The 22656-nt window shown below is 46.5% G+C and overlaps 1 protein-coding gene across 1 annotated transcript in view; it reads left to right on the top strand.

The window, feature by feature from the left end:
* Window positions 1-13133, top strand: part of SLC6A12 (solute carrier family 6 (neurotransmitter transporter), member 12) — a 29381-nt gene extending 16248 nt beyond the window's left edge. Inside the window, 5 exon segments of the mRNA XM_010014164.1 lie at window positions 257-394; window positions 1828-1930; window positions 8392-8492; window positions 9592-9762; window positions 12990-13133. Coding sequence (XP_010012466.1) covers window positions 257-394; window positions 1828-1930; window positions 8392-8492; window positions 9592-9762; window positions 12990-13133 — 657 coding nt within the window.
* Window positions 13134-22656: the final 9523 nt, after the last annotated feature.

Raw genomic sequence — 22656 nt, 5'->3', positions numbered from 1 at the left:
ACTCCTTGTACAGCTCACAATTCATCCCCCCCGTAGGGCTGTACTTATTACCCCTTTGGTCCGCAGCTCCAGAGGAGAGCTCAGTGATACATTGAGCTGTATTTGGGTCTCTAGCAGCTGCAGCTGGCCCTTGGTGGCATCAAGAGAGGCAAAAAGAGAAAATAAAAAGAAATAAGGATTTGGGTGTATGGAGGTAAAAAGGACAGTGACAGGGGAAGGGGGGACACTGATTTTTCTGACCTGTCTTCTTCTGCAGTTTGTCTGTGTGGAAAGCATGGTAACAGGTCTTATTGACATGTTCCCACGAGTGTTTCGGAAGAAGGGGCGTCGGGAGCTCCTAATCCTGGCCATTGCAGTCATATGCTACCTGCTGGGCTTATTACTGGTCACCGAGGTAAGAAAGGAGTAGCTGGGGTATCCAGCCACACACCAGGAAGCCTGCTAGACTGCTCTGGAGGAGTGGGTAGGGACAGCAAGCTCATCTTTGATGCTGTTAATTGTCTTTCATTTCTAATACATTAACTGGTGTCTCTCACAGCTGGTGTTGCTTTTACCCTGTGTGATGCTAGTGTACTCGCTGTATAACTGAGCCTTCCAGAGAGATGGTCCCGCAGTCCAGGGAGGCTGCCTGACATACAGCTTTGTGCAAATACCAGGCCTGGTGACTAAAACAAGCTGAGCAACACAAGCAGGAGCTTTTCTAATGGCAGCGATCATTTGCTGGCTGCTTTCCACAAGCAGCAGAGCAGCAGGAGTGGAGGCTGGGGATAATGGCTGCACTGTAACCCTGCCTGAGCCAGTGGGAAGCCTGACATCCTTGGCACCATGAGGAGCAGAGCTGTGTTAGTGCCGTACTATGTGCACAGTGTTTGCCCTCCTTTGCAGCTAATAGCCAAGCACCTCTTCCACAACACACAGTTGTGTGCCGTGCTGCACTGTGCATGCACCCCTTGGGCAGGGGTCTTAGCACTCTTCTGTGTTGCCTCCACGTGCTGTGTAGTGACAGCTAATTCCTGCTAAACCTCTTAGGCTCTAGTGACTGAATGATCCTCCAACAGGATCCTGGCTCACGGTTTGCTGAAGGCAGCTCCAACTGCTGTTGACAGAGCTTAGAGGGAAACTGAGTTAAGGGTTCCCAGAGCTATTGCATGCCTCTTTGCATGGAAGCATCTACTCCCATCATTGCAGGATGTCACCTTATACCTGGTGGGATGAAGGGGTAACTGCACTGCTCCTCTGGCAGTGTTTAGAGCCCTTCAGCACTATTTGAAAGCATCTGCTTGGCTTGTATTGGAATGGCTTTCTCTTTTGAGAAAACACAAGAAAGTATGAGAGAGGGGTCCTCCACTGACCTGTAGATGTAGCTGATGGCAGCTATGAGTTATCAGCTTGAAGGCAGACGCAGCAGGGAAACCACGTGCCTCTACCATTGCAGGGCTTGAATCCTGAGCAGTACGTAAAGATGGATGCAGCTAGAATGAGGTATCTGAATGTCTTGACCCTCTTTGGATGCCAAGTTCTGCACTGCTACATGGTATATTGAAATTATGCTGAAAACTTGATAACTGATTTAAAACAAGCAAACAAACTGGTTCCTGCTCCTATGGACACAGAAACCAGCCTAGCTAGCAGTATCATGAAATGCTCTCCTGCCTCCAGGCCTGGCTGTCGTTTTGGGACAAAGTGTTGGCTGACCCAAGAGAAAGCTCTTTTTCTCCCACCTGCTCTGGGTGCAGTGTTTCTGCTGTTAACTCTGCTCACCTCAGACATTTTTCCCTGACATGGAATAGCTCTGCCATGACCCTCTCTCCTCTACCTCTTCAACAGGGTGGGATGTACATCTTCCAGCTCTTTGACTACTATGCTGCCAGTGGCATGTGCCTGCTCTTCATGGCCATTTTTGAGGTTATCTGTGTAGGATGGGTGTATGGTAAGTCAAGGACAAAAACCTGTGTTGCTCTTTCTCAAGGCAAGGATAGGGAGTTGAGAAGTAGGAATGGATGGAAAAATCTTTAGGGGTAAAGAAATGCTGTAATTACCCTCTTTCTTGTCTGATTTCTACTGTGTTTACTTGCAATGTTTCTTAATTGCTCCACATTTGGAGTAGGAATGTTTTTTCCCTCTCTGAAGTTTCCTCATGTTGAACTACCTTGCCGCTCTGCCCATCTGCCCTTTAAATTAGAAAATGAGCTGTAGAGAAGTGACTGCTGTTCTTTGGCCTCTGTTACTATCTGCTTATGTTGTGCCTTCAGTTTGATCCTGTCAGTTGATTTAACACTAATTGCTGGGATGCAGACTTGCTGTGTATTACTTCTGCAACGATACACGCTTCCTGTTTGCATGGGCTGTGATGGCACTCATAAAAGGTGGGACTGCTTTGGCTGTCAGTGAAGTCTGTAACTACTCAGGAGCAGAATTAAGCTGAGCTTCATGAACTATCAGAAGGAAATCAACTACTTACATTAAGAAGAGTATCCTGTGATATAAAATCACAGAATCAACTAGGTTGAAAAAGACCTTCAAGATCATCAAGTCCAACCTTTACCTTTACTAACCTACAGGAGATCTCTTCCTGAGCACACAGGATGCAGTTCATCTCCCTGAAGCTCACAGTGAGAGTGGTGGTTTTCAGGGAAAGGGTCTAGTTGTGTGTGATGCAGAGCAGCTGCTCTCTCTCCTTTGCTTCATGGAGTTAGAGGATCTCAGTGCCTGTAAGGATCATACAAAGCTCTAGTAAATGTCAGCTAAGACTAGATCCTCAGTATCCCGCAATCATGCATCTGCTGGCTCCTAGCTACACCAAGCAGCATGGCTATCCCAACCCAAGATAAAAACTGCAGGCATGAGCATCATGTTTGTGTCTCTTTTGATAGCCTGAGTGGACACTCAGTAGAGAGTAAAACAGCAGAAAAGTTAGCAATGATACTTTCTGTGAATATTCTTCCAGCTTCTAACAACTTACTATAGAACCATAGAATAGTTTGGGTTGGAAGGGACCTTAGAGATCATCCAGTTCCAACCCCCTGCCACAGACAGGGACACCTTCCACTAGACCAGGTTGCTCCAAGCCCCTGTGTCCAACCTGGCCTTCAGCACTGCCATGGATGGGGCAGCCACAACTTCTCTGGGCACCCTGTGCCAGTGCCTCACCACCCTTATAGTGAAGAAATTCTTCTTTCTATCCAAACTAAATCTACCCTCTTTTAGTTTAAAACTGTTACATCTTACCCTGTCTCTACAAGCCCTAGTAAGAAGTCCCACTCTGTCCTTTTTACAATCCCCCCTTGCATATTGAAAGGCCACGATACTGTCTCACTAGAACCTTTTCTTCTCTGGGCTGAACAACCCCAGCTCTCTCAGCCTTTCTTCACAGGAGAGGTGCTCCAGCCCCCTGATCATTTCCACGGCCCTTCTCTGGACCCACTCTAGTAGGTCCATGTCTGGGGGTCCCAGAGCCAGGTGAAATACTCCACTTGTTGCACAGGGATTTCCAAAGCCAGAAGTAAAATCTGTTTATTTCCTTTCTGTTATTTTTCCCAGCTGACTCAGGTAAGCTTTTATCATCCACAGAATGCTGCAGCAAGGAGCTCCATGGTCATGTGTTGTGTGAGGAGTCACTCTCTTTTCCTTGTTATGAATCTGTCACCTGCTAGTTTCATTTGGTGCCACCTTTGTCCTGTTTTAAGAAGAGACAGCGAAGAGTCAGCCTGTGTGCTTTCCTTGGTGCTTAGTTTTATAGATGTTGCATTGGCTGTAGTGCAGTTGCTGATGAAAGGGTGATCAGTTTCTCCAAATGCTTTATGTACAGCAGGAGCCAATTGCTAGTCTGCATGGACTCCTCTCTTACTGAAGTCTTAGCAGGTCCAGCTGCTTAGGCTTGACCTCCAGGGAATGCAAGAAGAGCAGATCTGTAAGAGAGATTTATTTTACACAGATGTCCTGCAAGGGAAGCTCACCTGAGAGCTTGCAATACCATACCATGGCTAGATTTTAATGAGATGCCTTCTACCCAGTCCCTGGGGAATTCACAGGGCAATGGAGATTCCCACCCATCTGTGACAAGGCTTCATCATCACCATGTTCAGTTAGATTAAACTGCATCCCTGGCAGTGTTCAAGGCCAGGATGAACAGAGCCTTGGGCGACATGGTCTAGGGTGAGGCATACCTGCCCATGTCAGGGGGGTTGGAACTAGATCATCTTAAGGTCATTTCCAACCCAAACCATTCTATGATTCTATGATTATGCTTTATTGTATCCTCCCCCTGCCATTTTTATGGTCACACAGGCCACATACCTTCCTGACAACACATGGAGAGGAGCAATGCAGACAACGAGTTGCAGGAGAGGTGATGTTGCTCCAGCAGCCTGGAAGGGAGGCGGAGCAGCGGGGGACTGAGAAATGGCCCTTTCTCTCCCCACCAGGGTTCATTTTTTCCCTTTTATTTTTTTTACCCTCTTGATGTTCCACTTTGCATCCTTTGGGCTGATTCTGGTCCTAAATGTACTCAGAGGGGCAAGGTGAGGCATCTTAATGGAAAAAACAGTGCCTGATGCCAAGTGACGTTTTTTTCCCCAGCCTCAGAGTTGGCAGGGCTGAGTCTCTTGCTTACACTGTGAAGAATTACAGCATTTTTGCTAACACAAATATCTGTTCTGAGTTTCCCCTCTCCCAGCACATACGCCAACCACCCACCACTTGGCAGCTTCTCACTGCTGCCAGGCAGCTGCTCTTGCAAAGATCTGAGGGTTTCCTTGCATATTGCTCTGCCTGTGAAAGGATTGTGCAGCACTGGACCTGCTGATCATGTTCCCTAGAGGGGAGTGCCAGAGGGATTTGGGATTTCCCCCCTCCTTCTCCTCTCTTGCTTCCACTTTGGGACAGGCAGCCCTCAGATAAGCAGGCATGGGTTTTGAGCACTGGGATTTGCAACATGATGCCACCAAAATGTGCTGCAGGGAGGATGTTTTCCAGGCAGCCACAGCATGCACATTAGGATTAGCTATTCCAGGAGAAAGCAAGTGCCTCCCTCGCTGCAGGAGAGCAGGGACTGAAACCATTAAGACTGTTTACAAAGCTAAAGCAAACTGATACCAGTGGGTACCTGTGGGTGCCCCCAGGGTGAGCCCACTTTGTGCTGGTATAAATCTTTCTCTCCCTCTCTTGCTTACACTCAGTGCGCCTGCCAGAAGCAGCAGCCTCGTCCTGCCTGGATCCTGCCCATCGGGCTTGCTCTGGCTGAGTGTGCTTTATCCTCCGAGATGCACCAGCTACAGGCAATATATGCTTATTTATCGACCTTACCTGGTACCCAAAGGGTGCGCTGTTGCAGTGCCACAGTGCCTCTGCTGCTGGCATTTTGCACAGGTTTGGGGCAGGTGTTGATGCTGCAGGTTTGCGACAGAGAGGGAGCATATATAAGCTTAGCATTATGGCATTATGGTTATTAGCTATTGAAATCCCGTGGGTGAAATTTGATATAAATGAACGAAAAAAAAAAAATGCAGCAGAAAAGATTTAAACGGGAGGGTTTTTTTTCCTAGATTCCAAACTAGGAGATCTGTGAAACTCACGGTTTGTGAATAGTGTAAAAATAAAACAAAATATTTGTCCCTTTCATTTTGGGTATCACTTGCAGTTGTCACAAGCTATGTAAAATAAGAAGGGCTCCATAAGGACAAGGCATAAGGATGTAAGCAAATCTCCAGCTGATTTCATGTGAAATTTATTACCATGAACTTATGTAGCAAAATTAAATGGTTTGTCAGAAAAGCATGCAACAGCTTTGAAAGTATGTGGGATTGGTCAGCGCAAGAGGATTGATACCAGCATGCATGGATAACTACCCTGTGCCTGCATGCCAATCTTCCTTGTCTTGGGATATTGGGGATAAAAGCAAACATCTTTATTCACTTCAACAAAAATGTCTTTGGGGAAATCTTTTTGGTTTTCTCTGCAGGAGTTTTATCTAATCCTTCTAATATGCTGGGAAGAGAGGGGGACTGCACACATCCTCCGGCTCTTAATTTGCTCAAAACCCAATGATGAGTGATTGAACTGATGACATCTAAAGCTTGATTACTTTTTCATCTGCCTGTGAAATGCAGAACATGTAAAACCTCCTGTTCATATACTCTCTGAGGACATTCATGTCAGTCCCCATTGTGTTTCATCACATCACCTACTGACTGCCACAGTAGCCAAGGAAATGCAGGACCTGATGGTTGTAGTAGAGAGAATAAGGATAAAGATAGGTGGAGGCACACCATAACAAACAACGTAAATTTTGGGTTGCTTTTCTGATGGAGGATTGATGATTGTTACGTCCTTCTTTTTGTTTGCCATTTTTGTATTTCTTTAATTGCTATGTCTCTTCCACTAGGTCTTAGACCCAAATTTGCAGTAAAACTTTGGCTTCCATAAAGTTGCATTATGACTTAATTTATCAGTCATATGTTTGACGTCACTGTGTTTCTATGGAAACTCTCTATGGTACAAGAGATTGTGCTATGGTCATATTCTAAACTGCTAGTCGCATCATTTATGTATCTCTCATATTTTTCACCCTGTGGAAGATTCTGGCTTTTTGGCAAAGTAATTTTTTTATATCATCTCCCTTTCATCCCCAGTATATTTTCAGAAATGCTATCTAAGCCTCATGATATTTACAGCTTGGAAGCTTTAGGGTTCTGTTCTCTGGTGTAGGCTGGACTCCCACACAAGGCTGCATGTCCCTTGATATGCCACAGCTTGTTGTCTTTGCTGTCTTTGCTTGAGGCTACTTGTTAACTTGCCAACTCAAGATGGGAACCATGAAGTGTTCAAAGAACCTGCCTGCCTGATCCTTCCCCCAGCCTAAGTACAGCAAAAAGCTGGATTTAAAAGAGCTTTCCTGCAAACATTAGTCATGGGATACAGAAAATAATGCAAAGAATTACAAAAAAGAAAAGCACACATAATGTGCTTTTGTAGCATTCATGTATTTAAAGGAAACATAATATGGGAATTTAATTCTAAGACATAAAGAACACAAACCAAAATAAGACTCACCAAACCCCAAACACCCACAAGTGTGGCCAGCCCTCTAGGCACATATTTTGCCCAGCCCAGCTTTCTGGTGTTAAGATGCAAAGAAGCAGGGTCTCATCATGTTTGCTTCTGGGAAGCATAGCATCACCATGAGTTCACAGCTGAATGAACACCCCTAAAGGCAGAGCCCTTCTTCATCAGCTATGCACAGTACTATTTCATCCCAAGATGCTTAACTGGTAACCGTTTTTCTGGACAGGCCAGCTCCATTTATTTTTTTTGTCTAATATTGTTGCCCAGTTTTACCTGAGACAGTCTGACAGAGTACCTCTGGTTAACTCTAGTAAAGATGATGTTAGGGCATCTTGTCAATGAGCTTTTGATTCTTCTTCATCTTACACCTCTTTCTGGTGATGATTAGGCGCTTGATCCTTGAAGATATCCTAAAGCTTACTACAAGGTCCCCTGAAGTCCATTTACATTATGTTGTCTCCTCAATATACCATTGCAGATAGCCCCTCTTTGATCTTTGGGTTTGGAGGAGTCAGTGGTTAGGGTCTGGCCAGTGGCAGGGCTTTTAGATGCTCCTCGGAAGTATATCCCTCTCTGGTACTCCATGAGATTCGGGTAGGTCCCACATACTGTGAACAACATAATCTACTAAGTGAAACTAATGAGAGGAGAAGGAGAAGATAAGGCACCCACGGGACAGCTCACTGAACAGGACAGCAGCACTTGCAGATGAAGATTGGGTTTCCGGAAGAGTTCAGACTGACAGGTCTTCTAGGTCTATGCCAAAAATAAAATATTCTGTGGAAAGCAGACTCTTGATGACAGGGGAAATGCCCAGCTCAGTGGGGATCCTTGACATCACACATCCCTGGTCTGCTGATCTGGTTACAGAAACACAGCTTTGTTTGGTGTCCCCCACTCTCTTTCTTTCTTTTTGTACTCTGGACTTACACAATCCCATGTACTCAACCTGCAAGGGCTTTCCTTTGTTTACCCATAAACCAGGCACCCCTCCTTGCCTGGTGCTGGTCCTTACCCACTCTTAGTGGCACATTGGCTGCATCCTCTCACTTACAGCTACTGCTGTCTGAGGGACAGGGCATTTCTTCTGTGTCAAGCCTTCTGATAAGTTATGGCTGAAATTAAAAACCTCCATGTGTATTTAACCACAGATGGGCCTTTTCAATGCCAGGAAAGACCATTACCTGCTGCTGTATTATTGGGATACCTGTGGTTTTGCCAGGATAAACATTGAGAATAAAGAAAGTTGGGATCTGATGTGAGTAGTGGTTGAAGGAAACAACAATGATCTGACCTCTGACTTTGTGTCTGTGCTGGCTGGTGGACAAGGTGCCAACCGCTTCTACGACAACATTGAGGACATGATTGGTTTCCGGCCATGGCCCTTGATCAAGATATGCTGGCTGGTGTTCACTCCGGGTATGTGCTTGGTAAGTGCAGCTACAACAACATGGCATGTTATTTTGGGTCACTGGGTTCTCAGAAGGAAAGCTGATTTGTCTTCAAGGTGCTGCTGTAATTTTTTCAAGCTGTTATGGAGAAGCAGAAGCTTGTCCATAGCTGAGGTGGCAGTGTATTTCCCTTTGTAAAGCCTTATCTTTTGCCTGGAAGATTAACTGAGCTTGAAAAGTCACTTGCTGACTGTGAAGGCAGAGGGAAATGTACCCTCAAAGTCTGGAGAGTTTTGGTCAAATTACTTTTAAAAACAAGACTGATGAGAATTACCCTGTTCTGAAATACTTGCTTCAGCCTGTGTTCCTGGCACCTCCTGTGGTTCAGAAACATTTTTGCACAGCCACTTGCTTTCTGTATTATTAAATATCTTCTAAAACTTCTCTGACAACTGTATTTAAAGAAAATGCACATGAAGTTGGGCAAGTTCTTGCCTGTTTTGAGTTTATGTCCAGTCTTTCTCCACTGACTTTTACATGATTTCTGAGCCAAATTTTGCTCCTGCATCTGGTGTTGAGAGTTGAGGGTTTTTTTAACCTCAGTGAGAACCCAGATGGGACCTACAGCTACAGCTTACAAAAGAGTTCTAGTCCTTTGTCCTCAGCCTCCAGCAGGAGTTGAAAACCAGGGAAATTTTCAAAGCAGCCCAAATCATCTGAGAGCCCTGGTGTTAGAGAGCCTCAAGAGGTGTACATCTGTGCCTGCATGGTACTTCTGGAGGGCTTCTGTACTTCTGGAGGGCTTCTGTCAGTGAGAACTACAGTTCCTGACTTTGATATGAATAAATTGGTGTCTCAGTGTTGCTGGACCCTCAAAGCTGCTGCCAGCTTTGTTTAGGTTGAAATCTTTGGAAGTCTGAAGGCTTTACACTGTGGGGAAGCCTGGCCAAGGATCCGAGATAACTCCTTGTGCAGTCAGCATCCACCAAGCTCTGCTGTGCTGCAGCTAGCAAGGTCCATGCTAGTTCGTGCAAGAGAGAACACTCACTGCCACCCAGGCGGTGCTTGCAGGGTGACCAGGCTGCCTGGCTTGGCTGTTCCCTTTGCTCTGGCTATGTCTGCGTTTTATGCTCCTCAGGCTGTCTTCCTGTTTTCCCTGATCAAGTACACACCCTTGAAATACAACAATTCCTACGTATACCCGGCCTGGGGCTATGTGGTGGGCTGGCTGATGGCACTGTCATCCATGGTCTGCATTCCTCTCTATGCCGTCTTCATACTCCTGAAAACCAAAGGACCCCTGAAGCAGGTACTGTGATTGTGGTCACTGGGAGGGTTGCTGATGCTTTCCTCAAAGGGCTTATGGGAAAGGCCCCAGGGAAGATGCATGTGGCACATTTCTCCTCTAAGGACTCAAGGGAGGGTGAGGGTGGTCCTTCCTCAGAATGCCCTGTAGCTCTTGTTGGCAACCTGGAGGGCCTGGAGAATCTCAGCACAGCTCCCATGGTGAATATCAAATGTTCAGTCTTCCATGAGACATTGCACCACCATGCTCAGGGTAATATGTAGACACATGCAGAGTGTCTCCAACGGTGGCTCCACTGGATGGCAGATGATTCCTTTAGTGTGGGCTAGCAGAGGTCACAGGTTGATTGGTTTGGTTTATGGTTCAGGTGGCCCCACTGGTCACGTAAGTAAGGATGGCAGGCCACCACCTTCGTCTGCTTTCTTGTTACTCATCGGTGTCAGCGCAAATCAGATGCAAAACCATGATCTGTTTTGCCTTTACTTCTTGTCCCTTGCTCCCGCTCCCCTTTTAGTCCTGCATCAGGACTATGTTATTTTCTCTGAAGAAAGTACTTGAGGTTGTTAAACAGGACTTGCCCAGAGAACTACAAAGGTCTACCCTGTGCCATGCCCAAGCCTGCCCTCTTTCACTGCAGACACCTTGTCATTGTCCTGGGTAGAACTGTGTCTAGGAAGATGGTGTCATGAAGATGAGACTCCACCTGACCCATGAAGAAAAACCCTGAGTGATGTACAGTGCATATAAATTTCTGCACAATTTCTCTTCTGGTCCTTCCTCATCCTCACTGGTTACAGGCTCACCTGTGGCTGGTTGCAGGGTGGAGCAGGTGAACTCTGGATGGGAGCATCCCTGTGGCTGTGGTGTAGGTCTGACAGTCACATTGTTGGGTCATGGTAAGGAGGACCCTGTACTGCCAACACAGCCAAGGACGGGCTGTGTGCAGGATATCCTTGTTGGCTCCATTGCCTCAGGGAAGGTGACTCTATGGCCAGAGGGACTCTTATCTACTGGCTGGGAGATGTGACTTAATAGGGGAAGACAGGAGCTATGGCAGAGCTGGCTAATGCCCATCTCAGGCTCAGGAAAAGATACAGTGCAATGCCGAGATGGGAATGGCAGCAATGAAAGTGAAACAGTGGCAGGGGCATAAGCCATGCAGGCACGAAGGTGGAGGAGAAGTATGGCCCTTGGGCCTCCTGGTTGCCATGGGTGGTCATGAAGAGATTACGGAGTTGGGAGGGAGCTGGCAGCTGTATGAGGAATGTATGAAGAATGTCAGGTGAATCTTGTGCCAAGATGCTGTGTTATGGTTTGCTTCAAGTTCAGACCCTGAGTCCTGACTCTTACAGCCCTCTCCTGTGCTCCGGGCCATTTAGTGATAATGCATCTGTCCTTTCCCATGGCCGGTTGGAAGAGTTTGACTGGGTGACTGATGGCACATGTGACTCCCCAGAGCTCAGAGGTTTCATATGTCTAAATGAGGACCCGAAGCTGTCACTGAAGTAATTGCCCAAATGTCCAGTCTGCTACACAAGCAATATTTCTCACCTGTTGCAAAGTGCTTTGAGCCCTTGGCTGCTGTGAGTAGTGTTAATGCTTATTTTACAGCACATCCGAGGAATTGATTTGGCCAATTTCAGATGGAGTGTTTTTCCATTTGCCCTGGTTAAATGATATTAGTTGTAATTTCCAGGGACTTCTCAGTTATCTTAATATGAAGAAACTTCCAAGGATGTGGTTTAGGAAGGAACTGGCTGCTAAATCTGGGTTGATTCAGGGGACGATCAAAGCCAACCACACGATACCTTCTGGAACAGTTCACCTGCTTTAAAAGCAGGTTTTCTCAAAATATACCTGTTCCCTTTTTCCAGTCACACACCAGAAATGTAATGAATTAATTTCCTGGCACAGATGCTTCCAGGAACAGTGTCTTTCAACTGAAGAGTGCAAACCATTCACTGACAGCAAGTTTGTAATTAGTAATTATGATCAGCCACTGCAACAGACTGATTTCTCTTGTTACACTTGACTGACCAAGAAACACAAAGTTTGTTTCCTAATGTGTCTGATTAAGACAGCTTAAGCTCCGAAGACTGAAACCTCACAATGAAGTGCTCACAGAGCAGCTGCAGGCCAAGGCCAATTTCAGAAGTCATGAGGCAAATAGTTTTGAATAAATGAGTAGATATGGGATTCTGGCAGACCCTTCACAAGGAGTGGAAGCACTGAAATTAATCCAGCAAGTCATGGATGCATTGCCTGCTCTGCTTGCAATGCACTTTCCAAGAGAGGGGTGTGCATTGGTCTGAACAGCTTGTGGCGGAAAAAGTTAGTAACTGTGAAAGTCAGTTTTCAGCAGGGAAATTATATGCTGGCCCGTGGAGCTGGGCAGGCGGCTGCAGGACATCATGCGTTACTTGGCTTTGAGAGATGAGGCACTCAGGAACAGGCTTGGAAATGAGATGAGATAGACCAGAAATTCACAGCATCTGCCTCTGTGGATCAGCATCTTTTGCCTGGAGCTCCAAGTTCTGTGCCATTTTTAAGGATTAACTCCCCAAAGCTGACACAACACTAGTATACACGTGTGTGGAACTGCCTGCAGCACCCTTGCATTGCAGAAGACAGGGGGAGCTAAGGGCAGGCAGCTGCTCCACAACCTCTGCTTGCACCATTGTATTGTGTCTGGCTGGAAGAGAGGAGCTGGGGTGGTTTGAGGACAAGAACCAGTCTATGGAGGGACTGCTTTACCAGTGACATGCCACTGCGGCAGGTATCACCTGCCACCCTGTTTTGGACCATAGGAGGAGATGCCCAGCACTTGCTGATGGTCAGACCATCTGGAAGGCTCCATAGCTCCCACCAAAGTGAACAGGAAGCACAGCTGCTTGGCACAGAGACAAAAAAGGGCTATACAGAGCTTTTTCTGTGGTCTCTGGGGCTAATCTCTAGCACCTTTCCTTGCAGAAACATGTCTGTGAGGAACCCCATGCATCAGATTATCAGTTCACAGCCCGGGTTTAAGCCCAGAGGTGGAATAATTGTCACTGAGGGCAGTTAAAGCAAGTCTGCTCTCCTTCCTCTCCCTTGGACAGCCACTCAGTGAGAGGAGCAGGGAGCTGGGAGCATTGGATCTCTAGGTGCCTTTGCCCCCAGCAATGGTTGTGGATCACTATTGGGTGTCAGTATGTTTGTTAGCTTAATTAACAGAGGCTTCCTCTCCGCAGCGGCTAACTCAGCTGATTTCCCCAGCGGAGGACCTGCTGCAGCCAAAGAAGCATGTGGCGGGGCTGTCTGAACTGAGGCGCCAGGGATGGTCCCCTCCAGTCCAGAAGGTGCTCAGCATCACAGAGAGAGAAACTAACTTCTAAGGTGCTGGGGATGTCTCCTCCATGCCTTGAACTGATTCGCTCTCTCATTTCTGAAGTGGTTTCTTTTCTCTCCTGGGCTCTTCCCTTCTCTGCTTCACATCCGAGACAGAAGCATCTGGAACACCCTCTTCTTCCACCCAGCTGGTTGCACCCACCGGGGACAGCATTTCTTTTGACACCCTGTGGACAACTGTCCCTGTCAGCAACTGAGGAGAGAGCAACACGCTTTGGTGGGGAGTGTGGGGCTCCAGTACTGGCACCGGTGGGGAAGAGAAAAACAACGTGTTAACAAAGAAAGGGAAGGAAAAAAAAATAAGCAGCAGCACTGGGAGGAGGAAAGGAAACCACAGCGGTGAGAGAGAGAAGATAAAAAGGTGTGCAGGAGCAAAGTTAGGGATGCGAAGGCACAAAACGATTGGGCGTTAGGGTAGGGAATAAGTAAGTTGGTTCAGAAGTACATAAGAAGCTGCAGGATGACAAAAGAAAGTGCATTGCTAGGTCACCTACATACAAGGGGGAAGGAGCCAGGAACATATCATAAGCAATGATAAAAGGAAGCTGCGGTGTTAGTTACGGCTTCAGTTGTCACTGAAAGGGAAGAGAAGTGACAGGGTGCTTGATGCAATCATAGTTATTGATGATGGATTTCAAGGCAGTCTCAGGCTGGAAAGGGGGTGAGGAATAACTACCCAGGGGACTTGCTCCTGGTCAAAACTACACGGCCCACTGAAAGCATATCAGATTGTGAAACAGCTGAATATTTGACAGTTCTCTGAGAAAATTCCTGGAGTGCAGGAAAAGTCCCAGAGCAGCTGGTAAAAAAAAGAGAGCTGCAGCACAGCAGTGACAAATGAGACCCTGGGGACTGCACGCCCACAAATTTAACTGCGCTATGGGGGCATTTTGTAGAGGAATTAATGAAGGAGGCCTGATTCTGTGCTGCAGACTAGCTTGGGGGCGAGGGTGGGAGAAGGATTGTGCTCCCTTGGCTTTGCTGCAGATGATTGCTCAGGGGATAAGGAAGACATAATCAGGTGCAATAATCATAAGCTCAGGCAAGATAAAGCAGTAATTAATAGGTAGGATGAGTTCATTGGAAGCAGATTTGTCGAATTAAAGGTCTGTCATTGCCAGGGTAGTCATGAATGTGAGACAATAGCTGGGAGGGATTGCACTCGGATGCAGTGTTTGGTGCAGTGCCAGATAGTTCTGTCCTATGGAGGCTGGGATTGCAAAACTCCCTGCCAAAGCCTGCTTGAAGGCCTATCCAAATTTCACAGTTAAAACCACAGGAGAAGCTGGTGGCAGGATTCCCCCAGGAGCTTTGCCGTGGTCGAGATGCGTGGCTGTGTTGCAATAGTGGCGCATCAAACCCATGCTGGGGTATGGCCGTTAAAAAGAATCGGAGATGCCACAGGCTCCTTTACCCTTGTTCCTCATTCTAAGTAATTGCTTCTCCCCGTGCTGTGTGGAGATAAACCACCAGCGCTAAAAGTAAGCAGGGAAATCAGGCCTCATCTGTGCAGCGTGGTACCTATTCCGATTGCTATGGGAACCTTATCTTTCGCAGTTTCCTGTGAGTTTAACTGGAAAATTAGCATAGGGCAATCATTTCCCCATTTAATTTCCTTTCCTTTAAAAACTAAAAAAACTGTTGGCGAAATGAACACTGAAAGTCAAATATCAAAATTTATATCTCTCTGGGACATTATCGTTTAATTGGACATGATTTACTGCAAAAGGTAGAGGTATCTGGCAAGCCTCGTTCCTGTTCCCTGCAAAGAACTACAGCACCACAGCACCATGTAAGATACCATTTATTTTATTCTTGTTTTTCAAAGAGCTGACTGTCACGTTGCAGCAATAGTTGTGGGAAGAGCTTAACATCCAGAGGCTTGCAGTCAGGCCTCATGGTAAGTATACTGGTGTTATTTTCCTCTGTGGTGGGTCCTACATGCAGCTGGAGCAAAAGCCAGTGGCCGCCACCAATAGGACATTTAACCCCTTTGCTTCTGCTGCCATGCCTCTAAGATGTAAAGTAGTGCCATGCTGCCAGAGAAGTTGTGGAGATGTGTTCACTCCTTTTTCCAAGGTACTCAGATAACACTGCAAAAATCCTAGACACAAATAAATCACTTTTTCAGTTTTGAGCACAAACGTGGGGCTGTGTTATTGAAAATAAATACTTCATGAGCTGGTTCCTCTGTTGCTTATGTGTAGCCTGAGAGTAGCATCCCACCTCTGCCAAGAAGCCACATATTTTAGTAAAATCATAGGAGGTATTGCTGTCCCCATTGAAAGCAACTACAGAATTCCCAGGATCAGGAAATTAATCCAGATGCTTTGGATGGGATTGACAGAGTCTCAGAAGTTCAAGGGAAAGCTTAGTGACCCAGGTACACCCAACTGGGAGAAGAGAGGAAAATGTCATCAATAACTGTCTTTTGCTATAAGACCCTGCAGCATGCAGGCATAGTTAGAGACCAACTAATGGTATACTAAACTTATATAAACACCTCAGGCATTGCTGCATACATACAACAGATCTGACAGGTTTCCATCAGCCCCTGGAAGTGGGCACTTCTGGAGACATCCAAGTCTGATGGGAAAGAACTCCCCTCCTGCACACCACCAGGGTGTAAATACGCTATTGAAGGGATGGTATGGAGAAGAGGGAGATATTATTTTCTCCCCGTAATTGTTGATAACATGCCAAGACATGATGCAATTGAAGTTGAAGTCCAAAGGAAGTTATGAGGTGGCCATACTGTGCTGCTCGTCCTGGCTGGAGGAAAAACTCTGGATATGGAAGAACGGACAGACGTCTATCAAGCACGTAATTACCACTCCTGAGATTTCAGATTTGCTTGTTTTTTTTTTTCATTAAAAAAGTCATTTCCACCCCCCTCTCCAGAAAGGAAAGCCAGTAAAATAGTTTGTTAAAAAACAAATCAAGCCCCAAAGTCTTTTATTTTCCTTCTCCTTTCTTCATTCTCTGTTTCTTTTCTTCCCGTTTTTCCTGTTCAGTCTTTCCTCCCTTCTTCCTTCAACAGTGCCCTTCTGGCAAATTTCTTCTTCCCAAAGATAAATGTGCTGTTCTTGAGAGTCTTCTCTTAGATCCTCATCTGAATGAAAGTGACTCCTTGTCTGGCTGGACTGCTGCTCCCTGCACTTGGCCAGACAGGGAGACAATTCTTGCTTTTCTACCTTTGTCCAGCATGAAGTAATATGTATTACTATCAGGATATCTTCAATTTTCTTGACTCCAACCCTCAGCACAGTGTTTTGGGGTGAGAAGAATTGCAGCAGCATATCCTCTTGGTTTGAGCTAAGTTGGGTTTGAACAGGGTAAAAGGAGGTTAATGTTCATGAAAGGAGAAAATAAAATACTATAAGCTTTCAAAAAGTAAGGATTAACATTTAAGACCTGAGAGGCTGAGCAGATGTGTATATGCTGCTATCCAGTTCACTCAGCAGGGCTGCAAGGAAGGGCTGGAGCGTTAGAGTCAGACTTTATTCCTGAATCTCTTGATCGTGCCAAAGGAAGAGAAGAAACATGTCTAACAGTGGTGGGAGGTGGAGAGCTTGTTTTGCTTTGTTTTGTTTTTAAACCCAGAATGAGCTCTGCCCCTCCAACTGCTCTTGGAGCATGATCCTGGCTCTGTTCTGAATCCCTGACCCACGACGGCAAAGGAGGACATGTATTTTTGGAGCTGTCTGTTCTGGTTTGTCAAGCCTGTGCTTGGAAAGCTGTGTGGAAAGTAAAGGGATTGCCAGGGAGAAATGCTTTCAATGGCTGTGCAAAGCTAGTTGTGGGCAACTCTGTCCTGCCTTGCTCTTGGTGACATGCCAAGGCCATGCTGTGAAAAGGTGTCTTGATTTCGGTCTCCTTTTTTCAACAGGCTGTAAAACAGTTTCCTGCCCAGCCTGGGACACAGCCAGGACAGGGAGCTTTACCATGCTAGCTGTCTAGGATGGCAGCTCTGGACTGGAGGTGTGCTCATGCTTGTTTGTTATTTGCCAGTTGCCACTAGACTTTTTCAAAATAGGCTCTGTTGAGTGTGAGGCTTTTGCTGTGCCATGGTGTAGATAGGGGTCTCTGGAGAAGGATGAGTGATTACAGCAGCCTGGTGCCTTTTTCAACTTCGTACTTCAACAGGAGATGAACCGAGCTTCTTTTTCTCATGGAGGAATAACCCACCCCCAAACAAAAAAGAAACCTACCACCTTCCCATATCCTGTCTTTCAACATGAACCTTCCTCCCCCCACATTAGCTTTGAGGCGGGGATGCCTGTGAGCTGCAGCCTGGTGTTTATTGACCAGGCTCTCTGGGAGCAGAGGGCTTAGTGCTGAGATGCTGCAAACAGCTCACAGGCAGGCTCAGGAAACGCTGAAGAAATCCCACCAGTGGCGAGGCACAGTGACGTAAATCAGAAACCCTGGGTTAGCCTCTTCAGGAGGGTGGGAGGCAGCCTGGCAATGGGAACTGGCACAGTCCTGGGCCTTAATCTCACACCTTGAGGGAAAACATGTCCAGGCAGTATTAGTTTTCTGTGTTGTGCTTCGGGATGAGGTACGATTTCCCCAGACAGCCCAGGGGACTGTGGCTCGTGTTGGTACCAGTGTGATGTGTACATCAGTCATGTAACGGGGATACAGTGGTGGAGTCCTCTCTCCCATGCCCCATGCAATTGTGTCCCATGGGTGTCTATCCTGTCACCAACACTGGGCTCTCCCATTCCCGGCTGCTTCTGTAGGGCTCAGCTTTATACCTACTGCTTAGCTAAAGCATAAGCTACCAGCTAATTAAAACTAGAGCATAGAGTCAGCCCCCAGTTATCCTCTCCATTAACCTCCTTGCCCAGGAGCCCAGGCATGGGAGTGTGTGTCTCTACATGGGTGAGCTGTGTGGTCAGGCACAGGCAGATTTTTTCAGAGCCTGTGGGTGGAGGATATTTGAACCCTTGAAGAACATATTGATTTTATTGATTTTACAGTGACAAGTTGGGGAAATTCCAGGAATTAATTTCCTATATTATTTTTTTTAAAGTTATTTGATGCCTGAAATTTTACATCATGTAATCTTCAACATGACCCCCACAGCAGCCTCTTTTGCAGTTCAAGACAGAGGTGGCATTTACCTTGCATTTGGGGATGGTCAAGCTCAGTCCCACTTCCCTGCTTCTCTGGGATCCAGGCAGTTGGAGCTGGGCTTTATTAGGGCAGGGGGGTGCTGGCATGGGGGGTCTTTCCAAGCAGGTGTCACAGCCTGCGGTCAGGAAAAGTGGCAGCAGCAAAAACTTTGCTGTTTGGTTCTTGGGTTCCTGCAGAGCTTCGTGTAAAAAGGAGAAAGGCGAAAGGGGGCTGGTCCCTTTCAGAAAGCTAGAGATACTGATCTGAGACGTTGCACATCTCCACACGTGTGCCAGAGTATCTGGGGGAGGATTACACTTTGGTATTTTTTGTGTCTTAATCACACCACTGATGTCCGTGTTGTGATGGAGGCTGGTGAGTAAGTATGTTGCTGCCAGCATTTGGAGTTTGTGAGCCTCCAGACCTTGACTATAGGTAGAGGTAATTCATAGTCTTGGCAAAACTTCATAGCTTTTCTTCCCTCTCTGGAAGGAAGGGAATGGAGTTTTACCAAACAGAAGTATCTGGTTGTTGTGGCCAAAATCCCTTGGACAGGCTGACGTACGGCACATCGAACGATGGCAAAGCAATTTCCCACCGTCCAATTCTATCGATAGAAGTAAATCCCCCAGAGGCCAAAACATGATTGCTGCAAACAAGGACTTGTTTTGGTTGTGTGCATCACGCGGGCAAGCAGCAGCAAAGTTGCAGGCTGGAGACATTTTCCCTCATGGTGCAGGCACTGTCCCTTCCTACGTGGTGATAAATGAGATTATACCCACATGGCACTTCACAGAGGAGCCGTGGCTTTGCTCTTCCTCTTATCCCCAACACCCGCATATTTATCATAATGGATCATCTGTGGTGGGTGGTGGTTATACTGCCTCTGTTGCTAACTTGCCCTGGCTTGCATCTCATACCCGAATCTGTCCTCTTTCTCATCCACACCTATCACATTTTCCCGCTTACTGCTGTGCTTTTGAGGTCAAACGCAGTAGCTCAATAAGGCTGCTTCTTCCCTGTAGGAGAGTATTGCCATATAGTTGTACTGGGAAGTGGCATAAAGCTCCATCAGTATAACTGTACTTTTGTTGATTTAAAGCGTCTACCTCAGAGCTTTTATCAGCATAAGCCTCTTAATAAAGAGGGAAAAAGAATCATACTCTCTCCTGGCAGAGCTATACAAATGAGGTAACTAGACCTAAGGGCACATTTACTTTAAAGTTAGGTTGGTTTAACACAGTATGTGATTTCAGTTAAATCTTCCAAAGTATGTGAGGACACTTCTATTTATGTTCCATTCACACTAATATTAATTTATATTAAGTCCATCAGGATTGAGATTGAGCTAAGTATTACTTTTCACACTGCTTTGGATGGATTAGAAGCAATAGAGCGGAATCATCACAGTCCCTTGTGAGAGCAGTTTCACTGACAGATAGATGCTCAGGTTTTTCAAATACATTTATCAAAACAACCTGCAGACACAGACACACTGTTTTCAATGCGAGTATGTCCACCTATCACTCAAGTGGTATCTAGGTATCTGGTGTACTAGGTGGTATCACTCTAAGAATAATCATACTTGCAAAGTGGGCTGCTCTGTTTTAATTTAGACTAACTGGATTTGATGCAGATGGGTAAAACCTGGTTGCTTATGTGTAGACAAGACCTAGGAGAGCTCTGTGCAGTGGGTAGATACTGTAACCCTGCTGCAACACAAGTATTCTCAAAAGCCCTTCTCCCTGTAGAAATCCCATGGCTGGTGTCTGTGATAGCTTCCTGTTCGAGGGCCTCATGTCCCTTGTTGGTGTGCTGGCCTGGAGGCACACATCACAGGGACATTGGACCCCCAGTTTCACTCAGATACCCCTGCGGTAGGGACATAGGCAAGAAGATGGGGTAAGGGGAGACTCTGCCATGCTTAGAGGCTGCTCCCAAATACCACAATATCACCATGGACACCAGCGGTATATGGCTTCTGGGGCCCCCTGGGGTGTCTCTGTGTCACTTAGACCCCAGGCATGCTTGAACTTTGGAGCACCTCTGGAGAAAGCTGAAAGCCCGCAGGCAGGTGCCGTGCCCCTGACAGTCCTTACAGACTAACCAGCAAACCAAAGCTTAAGAGCTTTCTGGCAGCTCCAGGGAGGCAGATGCTGTAATTAAACCTCATGCTTTGGAAAGATAACACAGGTATGGCTTTGCCAAGCAGGAAACTGAATCTGTGTTGCAGTGAGGTGCCATAGCTATCAGCATGATTAGATGAAGTGGTTGTCTACACACAGGTACGGGCCAACCTCAAGCAGCACCACCAGCTTTGATGTGGATGGGGAAGGAGATGTTGTGATGGTGCAGAGGCCAGAGCTTTCATTGTGTGTTAGCTGTTAACAAAAGCCACAGGCATGCTACCCAATGTGAACAGTGCGCTTCTCTCCCCTCAGAAAATTCCATTTATACAGCCCTGTTTATTTCAGTCAAATGGAAAAATGGTCACATACCCAGAAGTACTCTACCCAAACAAACTGGAGGTGAAGGCTTGTCACTGAAAGAAAGGGAAAATGCTATTGTGACCTCTTTGAATGCATGGATTTTATTTTAGTGGCCTTCTCTTTCTCTTCTGCCTAATATCCCTGCTCCTTCCATAATGCATCTCAGGACTTGTCAGATTGATCTTCTTCATTTTGTGCTGGAGGACTCTGGTCCTTCTGGTCTCGCTTGCTGACTGAAAGCTCAGCACTGATAGATCTTTAGCAGAGGAAGCTTTTCTCCCAGGTGCTTCTCAACAACATGAGTTAAGGTGAAGCACACGGGGCAAACAACAGAAATAATACTAAGCTTAACAGGACTTGACTGTTTCACCACTGATGATGTCTTGCTGCCAGTATCTCCAATGATGTTATCTCACTAGTTCTCCCTGTCTACAAAGTATTCCAGGGGGAAAAAATAAGCAGGCGAAGCAAAGTTCCCTAACCCAATCTATTTTTCTTTTGCAAGTCACCTTTAATCTCCTCCAGGGTGGAAATTCCTTTCCACTTACTTATTTTTAGTTTTGTTCTTACTATATGTCTTTTACGTTTTTTGTTCCTCCACCACGTTCTGCTTTGTTCATGCTGCTGGCAGTGGAAGTGATTTAAAAACGCCCAGTCTTTGAAACAAGTGATCTCCAGATGAAATTGCTCCCAAGTTCTCCTAACAGCAGCAGGGGCAAGTGGCATAAATGTAGATTTAAGACCAGTGGTGAAAGCAACTGTAAATAAGTTGCTAGCTGCAGAAAGTATTGGACAGGTTTCTGGGGGAAGGATATTTCAAAGAAGCAGCGTGCCCTGGGAGTGTGGCTGGCAGCTTGTGGAGAACTGTAAATGTGAAGGGCAAAACCTCTCCCTGTGCCATAGGACTGGCTCATCCCACCTTGACTGGGAGTGAATGCACAAGGTGCCCAGGACTGGGAGGAGTCCAGGTTTTGGCAGCTTTCCTGGGGAGAAGAGGCCAGCAAGGCTAGGAGATGATTATGTTATTGGGTATTAACCGCCCAGCCGCTGCTGCTGAAGCAACCCTGGACCCCACCACGGAGTTTTCAGCAGGCCTGCATAGCATCTGTGGGTGGAAGCTGGGAGGACAGCACAGCGATTGTCCTGCCTTACCTACCATGGGCTTACATGTTTTCCCTGCCTATATCCTACTGACCGTATTTTGGGGCAGGATGGTTTGGGTGGCAGGAGTTGGACCAGACCTGAGCCCAGAGCCTGCTCAGGGAGGAAGGAGGCAAGCCAGGTTGGCCCCCACTGCAGCCTGGCAGGATTGCTGAAGTCGTGGAGGAGAAGGTCATGCCTTAAACTGGGCTCAAAAAGGCAGTGTCTGCCAGACCTCCTGCTCTGGCCAGCTTTGCTTTCTTTTGGAGGTGGTGGACTTGGTGGATGTAGGGCCAGGCAGCCTCACAGCTAGTAGCATCTCTTTTCAGTGAGTACAGCCCTATTCCTCTTTGCAAATTATCCTTGAGTGATTATAATTCTGCTTATTTTACAATGATTGTGCTAATGATTTTTGCAAATGAATTTTAAACCAAGAGATGGCTAGCCTGATAATTTGGCTGCTTTTACTGCTGTCATCGTGTCCAATAGCTGTTATTCAGAAAACACTTTGCACTTGTGTTTACTCACCCAGATTGTAAGGTGGGGTTGGGTTCTTTCGCTGGATACTTCCCAAGCCACCAAAAGCTTTGGAGGTGGCAGCCCAAACGCTTCAAATGCAAATACTCAAGCCAGTGAGTATCTGTTTCAGTGTGTGCCAAGCTCCCATTTTCTGGGAACACGCTGGTGAATCAAAATATAGACTCATGAATGTTTATTGACAACAACCAAGAGAACAGCTCCAAATCCTTCCCTTCCAAAC

Source organism: Nestor notabilis, unplaced genomic scaffold (genome assembly GCF_000696875.1).
Source record: "Nestor notabilis isolate BGI_N333 unplaced genomic scaffold, ASM69687v1 scaffold1205, whole genome shotgun sequence".
NCBI lineage: Eukaryota > Metazoa > Chordata > Aves > Psittaciformes > Psittacidae > Nestor > Nestor notabilis.
This window is presented reverse-complemented; position numbering and strand designations above follow the sequence as displayed.